Below are 7,011 nucleotides of genomic sequence, written 5' to 3' on the forward strand. Positions count from 1 at the left end.
AGGACTGGAGAAAACTTTTACTGCTACAAGCAAAAGCTGCAATAATCTTAACTGTCTAGGAGTAATAATCATAGTCAGGTTGACCATTTGTTAAAAGCACAAATGAAATTACTCCATGTGTTTTACCTGGTTGTTTTGTGCCCGTTTCCTCAGATCACGCCCTTCGTCTATGGAACATACAGACAGACACATTAGTGGCAATATTTGGTGGTGTGGAAGGTCATCGAGACGAAGTCCTGAGTGCCGTGAGTATCATTAGTATACACCTTGCAACAACACCTCTGGAATCAAGAATAACCCATACACAATCACTGGGTTCTGACATGCTTGTTTGTTTATTTGTCTGTTTCTCAAAGAAAAATCTTAAGGAGAAGAAGTAAAAGACTTCATTCAGTTGGGTATAACGCCAACCAGGTTCAATCTCATATAATCAGGGTCGAAATAATATTCACAGTATAGACACTACACTGGAAATAAATGACAGTTTCACATGATGAAATAAACTGATACAGGGAACAAAATGATCACAGTGACATCCGAATATTAATCTCATAAAAAATAATGAGCACACAAATCATCATTTAGGGTGATGCTGTCCCTTCAAAAGGTACAGTTCAAAACATGAATACATTTATTTATCTGTGCCCCACTGCAGGATTTTGATCTCCTGGGTGAAAAGATTATGTCTTGTGGGATGGACCACTCCCTAAAACTTTGGAGAATCAATTCAGAGAGAATGCAGAAAGCTATCTGTGGATCTTATGAGTACAACCCCTCCAAGACCAACAGGTAGAAAATCATGTCACGTTTTACCTGTGCAAACATGTAGGCTATCAGTTTTTGTTTTAAATATTAAACATGGCAAGACTGTTGTTATAGTTTTTTTTTTTTTTTTTTTCAGGCCTTTTGTGTCACAGAAAATTCACTTCCCAGACTTCTCAACACGAGACATCCATAGAAACTATGTGGACTGCGTGCGGTGGCTGGGTGATCTTGTTCTTTCCAAGGTAAATAATAGTGTAATGATACTTGGTGGCATCTGGAAGGTTTTCAGTTTAAGACATTCTTGCACATTTATTAAAATTTGGGGCAAGGGAAATTTATTTTTTATAGCTCCTTTTGACAATGCAATTTGGTGTTTTAGATAAACATCCTTAAAATCGCATTTGTCTGTTAAAATGGTAAAGTTAAACATTACAGGCAAAACTGTATATAAATGCTGTATAATGTAAGATAAGTGTTATGTATTTCAGAATCGGCTATATTGGCCAGGTGTGTTGAACACACAAGGACTTTGACTGTAGTACAGTGGCTCTCAGTGTGTACGTTCAGTGTTCTTTGTACGACGACAAGTAAACCAGACTGAGAAAATAAAAGAAAAAGAAGGTGCAAACAAAAAAAGGGGAAGAAACTGTCCTTGTGCCTGGTTGTCTTGGCGCACAGCGACCTGTAACGCTGTCCAGAGGGGAGGAGTTCAAACAGATTATGTCCTGGGTGTGAGGGGTCTGCAGTGATCCTCTCCACCCTCCTCCTGACCCATGAGGTGTACAGGTCCTCCATGGAGGACCGGCTCTCACCAGTGACCTTTTCTGCAGTCCTGACTGTTCGCTGAAGTCTGTACTTGTCCTGTTTGGTTGCTGAGCCAAACCAGACAGTGATGGAGGTGCAGAGAACAGACTGGATGATTCCTCTGTAGAACTGTATCAGCAGCTCCAGGGGCAGGTTGAACTTCCTGAGCTGAAGCAGGAAGTACATCCTCTGCTGTGCCTCCCTGGTGACGGTGCTGATGTTGGACGACCACTTCAGGGGACTCAAAGTCCACTGTCATCTCCACCATTTTTGATCATGTTCAGCTCCAGGTTGTTGCGAGCACACCACAGGGCCAGCTGTTCAACATCCCATCTGTAGGCCGGCTCATCACTGTCTCAGATGAGACTGATGACCGTTGTGTTGTCTGTGGACTTCAAGAGTTTAACAGTTGTAATTGTGAAGAAGCTAAAGCCTGGCATGCTTTTCTCTGTATTTTTCCTACTTCCATTACAGTCTTGTGAAAATGCCATTGTGTGCTGGAAACCAGGAAAGATGGAGGACGACATTGATCACATCAAACCAAATGAGTCTAACGTGACTATTCTGGGACGCTTTGATTACAGTCAGTGTGACATTTGGTACATGCGTTTCTCCATGGACTTCTGGCAGAAGGTGAATTAAGTTGATTTTTCATTTGTAGCTGCTTATATTGGCCATTTACTTGCCATATTTTGTGTTGAAACTTTTGACTAATGAGGAATCTGGCGTGGTCCTAAAGAGGTTTTTATTCGGTGGTTGATGTTCTGTCTATTTTGATGCTGGTTTTCAGATGCTGGCTTTGGGAAACCAAGTGGGGAAGCTTTATGTGTGGGACCTTGAAGTGGAAGACCCGCACAAAGCCAAGTAAGTACACAGCCCTGGAGGGAAGAAGGTTGTTATCAGAACAGCTCAGTAATTTCTTTTAATCAGTGTTGACAGCCAGGACACTGCTGATTGGTGGCTAAAAAGTAACATGAACATAATGTGATACATGCTCTATGCCAGACTGATGTGTTGTGAAACACTGCCAAACATTTTAGTCACCCATGAAGCTGTGGGTGACGTCACTGAAGGTTTCACTTTAGCTTTTGTCAGTATACAGGCTGTAAACCAGATCTTTGTTAAATAATGAGCTTGTTAGCTTAAGAATTAGCTGAATTTTTTTTCTTGTGAACACAAACAAATAACAGATTAGATTTATCTGTGCCTTGTTGCATTAATTTGTGTATTCATGAGGTAAAACCTTTTTAAAATTCTGTTAGCATTCTTGATGACTCACTGTCAGCATACATATTTTTGTCATCATGGAGATTATGGTGGGACATAATGCAATCCAAGTGCATTTGTGAAGTTTAAAACAACCCTAACAGACATCTGTTCTCTAGGTGCACCACACTGACCCTCCCCAAATGCACATCAGCCATCCGACAAACCAGCTTCAGCCGCGACAGCAGCATTTTGATAGCCGTGTGTGACGACGCGTCAATCTGGCGCTGGGACCGACAGCGCTGAGTAACTGACTGAAAGACATTTATTCTTCATCCTTCCCCAGCTTGTTGCCCTATTGTACAGATCTGCACTGCAAAAATTGTCAGGTTGAACATTAGTCTAGCGTGTGGTTTAAAAGCATTTCCTTAAAAAAGTGAGAAGTCGGGTCAAGATGGTGAGATGGTCTTTGGTTAGTCCAGCCAGTCTTTTGGCAGGATTCTTTGTGAAAAAGAAACGATTCCTGAGATGATGAAAGAACATTTTATATCCGACACCACGTCTGGGATTTATTCCTTTTTAGATGAACTTTTGACCCACAAATAAACAAGCAAAAAGAAAAAGCTTTTTCCCCTAATCATAGATAAATGTTTTATTGTATGATTTTGTACTTTAAGAAATGGTAGTTATAAGCATGTTGGTGAAATAATCCGCTCCTGTATGCCTTCTAGCTTCCTATGCAGTTTGAACATTCACAGTAAATAACACCACTTTAAATTCCTGAGAGAAGATGAGTTGTTAGTCATTTCAGCCAGCTGGCAGATGTTTCACTTATTGTAGAAAAATGATCTAAGATGCTGATGAAATTACTAAACATTGATTCTTTTTGCAGTGTGCCAAATTGTACATCCACACACCACATGAGGATTTTTTGCTTCAGTTGTAGATTTCCCCCATTCCTTCTCTTTTTAATGTCTTTGCTTTGATGCCCCCCACATCTGGTTGATTACTGCGGATCTTACGTGCTGTAGCAGTTTGAAAATTGTGTATTTAATGACCATATAAGATTAAGAAGTCAGTGTTTCTGCTACTGTTCATGAGGCTGATTTACCTACGTTGTTTTGGACCGTGCATCTGGGTCTTTTTCTGCACTCTGCTCCAACATGCAGACATCATGTGACTGAAGGCTTTGCCCACCCTGCCCTCATGAACCTCCTCTAATCAAAAACGTCCAGCTGCAAGCGCTAAATCTCTTATAAAACTACGACTCGCTGGTGTGCGCCCTGGCGCTGCGCTCCCTGGCCGTTGACCCGTTGTGGACTTTTGCCCTCCGACTGTGATAAGTGAAGATAAGACAAACGGCACCAGAGCGACCCGAACATGTTTTTGCCGAAGTCGTCCAAAAGTTTGTCCAAGTATGGCTCCGAGTCGTACGGTGCCGGGGAGCAGATCTGTATGGTTGAATGTGGCTTTCAACCGGGCTGCACCTGTAGCGCCCACTCCCCCGGCAGCACCAGGAGACACTGTGCGCAGAAGTCCCAGGTAGGCCTCCAGAGAGCTGCGGGACATCGGCAGCTGTCCTGTCTCTCTCAGTAAGTCCTTTAGTCAAGTTTAAAGTTTTATTTTGAAGATTGCATTCACATAGACCACGTCTATCTTTGCAATTTGGCTCATTGACTTCATATAAAGGAAAACATTTTTCATAATGTTCCGGTGGTACTAAGTCGTAGCACTGGTATATAAAACTTAACTTTATAACAGAACTGTAAGCAGGTCCAAATTGTTTAAAAATATATTTACACGTGTTGGCGATATAATTGTGTAGACAACAAAAAGTATAACTGAAGCAGTTTACAACTATGACTAATTTGGACAAAAAAAATCTGGTTTCAGCTCTTCAAATGTTATATTGTCCTGTTTTCTTACACTTCTGTTCCCTTTGGGTCTTAGACTATTTTAAAAGCTGGCGACCACTTTGAGTGATTTTCTTTGAACACATGCAACAGGTCAAATGGCCCTATGTCAGATCATCAGATTTTCTTCTGATTCTTTATTGGACAAGAGTTTTATTATTAAAAAGAAGCAAAAACTTCAGCCCGTGGTTCAACATTTTCTCGAATCTTTTTTAACGCCTATACTGTTGTTGCTTATTGTGTTTGTGATCTGGACCAAAGCCAAATGAGTGTCATGTAATGCAAGTCATTCCAGGGTTGCATAACAAAATGAAAGTGTAGCAAACACCTATTGCTGCCACTGCTACAATAACAGCAGTGTCTTTGACTTACATCACCCTACCTAGAAATCAACTTGTTACATTGTCTTGGAGGGCTCTTAAAACTGAGCCTATCAACACCATCTTCTCAATTATATGACCCCCCTCCAAAAAAAAAAAGAATGATTGAAAGAAAGTAAGGATTAGTGACTAAAACTTTAATTAGAACACCTCAAGGCCTCAGGTTTCAAAATTTAATCAAGCACCGAGCACTATTAACCCTTGAGCTCTGTTCATGTTTAGTTTGCACTGCCTGACAGCCGCAAACATCTTTTGGCTTTGTAACTCAACATAATCAAAGAATTCTAATCTAAAACAATGCAATAATTAACTCTAATAATCAACAGATGTTTACATTTGCCCTTTACCTTTGTTAGATTACATTACACAACTGTATTATTCTAATTTTTTGTTAGATTGGGAAAAAAACTAAAAATGAAGCAAGTTTTTTCACAACTGCTGATTCTTATTTGAACCTCAGTAATTTCAAACATTCAGGACATTTCAAACTGTGCACAGCACAAGCTGAACACACAGTAACCATTTTGGTCAAACCTATACTTCACATGATCTGTGGTTCTATTTCGTATAGGCTTTGCCCTGTCGCTATTGGGTTTATCCCTCGCGCATGCGCAGTCCTGAAGAGTTTCCTTCGCGCCCTGTGCCCTGCACTAGGCTGTCCCCAAACAGGTCCGCTGCAATAGCATAAATCAGTGGTCCCCAACCTCCGGGCCGCGGACCGGTACCGGTCCGTGGATCAATTGGTACCGGGCCGCACAAGAAATCATTAATGATTTCCGTTTTATTTATTATCTGAGTCTGAACGGTCTTTTATTTTGAAAAATGACCGCATTCTCTCGGTTACATCTCGGTTACTTGAGCGCCAAAACTGGCTTACTTGTGGACATATTCAGCCTGCTCAATGAACTCAATCTGTCGCTTCGTGGGAAAATGACAACTGTCTTCAAGATGGCAGATAAAGTAGCTGCATTTAAAGCCAAACTGGATTTGTGGGGACAGCGCGTCAACAGAGGCATTTTGGACATGTTTCAAACATTAGCGGGGATTTTGGGTGAGACTGAGCCTGAGCCTTCATTCTCCCAGCTGGTGCACGATCACCTGTCTTTGCTTTTAAAAGAGTTCGAGCGCTACTTCCCAACCACAAAGGACCCACGAACTGCCAAGGAATGGATCCGCAACCCATTTGTCAACAAACCAGGTGAATCCAGCAGGTCTGTGCAAGAAGAAGATCAACTGCTGGAGATCACAAATGACGGCGGCCTTAAAAGTATGTTCGAGACAACAACTCTGTCGGTGTTCTGGATTAAAGTCATGACAGAATACCCTGAGATCGCAAACCACAGCACTGAAAACTGACTTTAATGTTATACTCATGTTATGTTTGTAGGGGTCCTACAAATTCTGTTGCGCAAAGACTTTTATTAGACTTTTATTTTGAAATGGTTCATGGATATTGCGCTGTCTTCCGGTAGTGCCGTGTGTGTGAAAACACGGGCAGAGAGCCTCCTCTGATTCAGCATGAGCGGGCGTGAGTCCAATGACTCACTTGCCGCCACCGTGGGCCCACCCGGCTCTCTGTCGATCCAATGGTAGAGCTGGGTGCCGGCAGAGAGAGCCTCCTTCGGTGAAGCTGTTTGCTCCCGCTGCTAGTTAGCCTAAGCTGGGTTTTGGGGCTCTGCTGCACTTCTGACGGAAGTGCCGCAGAGTGTGCTGCTATTCCTGAGCTGGCGCAGGAAGTACATCCTCTGCTGTGCCTTCTTGGTGATGGTCCTGATGTTGGACGTCCACTTCAGGTCCTGGGAGATAGTGAAGCCCAGGAACCTGTAGGACTTGACTGCTGACACAGTGCTGCCAAGTATGGTGGGGCGGGGGTAAGGTTGGGGTGGCTCTTCCTGAAGTCCACCGTCATCTCCACTGTTTTGAGCGTGTTCAGCTCCAGGTTG

At 42.4% G+C, this 7,011-nt stretch overlaps 2 protein-coding genes across 2 annotated transcripts in view; both read left to right on the plus strand.

The window, feature by feature from the left end:
- eed (embryonic ectoderm development) overlaps positions 1–3,575 on the plus strand; it is a 7,382-nt gene extending 3,807 nt beyond the window's left edge. The window contains exons 7-12 of the mRNA XM_020615263.1: positions 154–245; positions 656–789; positions 902–1,007; positions 2,044–2,202; positions 2,360–2,433; positions 2,955–3,575. Of these exons, the coding sequence (XP_020470919.1) occupies positions 154–245; positions 656–789; positions 902–1,007; positions 2,044–2,202; positions 2,360–2,433; positions 2,955–3,081 (692 nt within the window). The 3' untranslated portion in view covers positions 3,082–3,575. The remainder of the gene's footprint in view (positions 1–153; positions 246–655; positions 790–901; positions 1,008–2,043; positions 2,203–2,359; positions 2,434–2,954) is intronic.
- Positions 3,576–3,871: 296 nt separating this feature from the next.
- The window catches only part of atp7b (ATPase copper transporting beta), a 27,112-nt gene continuing 23,972 nt past the window's right edge, over positions 3,872–7,011 (plus strand). The window contains 1 exon segment of the mRNA XM_020615261.1: positions 3,872–4,317. Within this exon segment, the coding sequence (XP_020470917.1) occupies positions 4,156–4,317 (162 nt within the window). The 5' untranslated portion in view covers positions 3,872–4,155.

The sequence above is a fragment of the Monopterus albus genome, unplaced genomic scaffold (assembly GCF_001952655.1).
Source record: "Monopterus albus unplaced genomic scaffold, M_albus_1.0 scaffold161.1, whole genome shotgun sequence".
Lineage (NCBI taxonomy): Eukaryota > Metazoa > Chordata > Actinopteri > Synbranchiformes > Synbranchidae > Monopterus > Monopterus albus.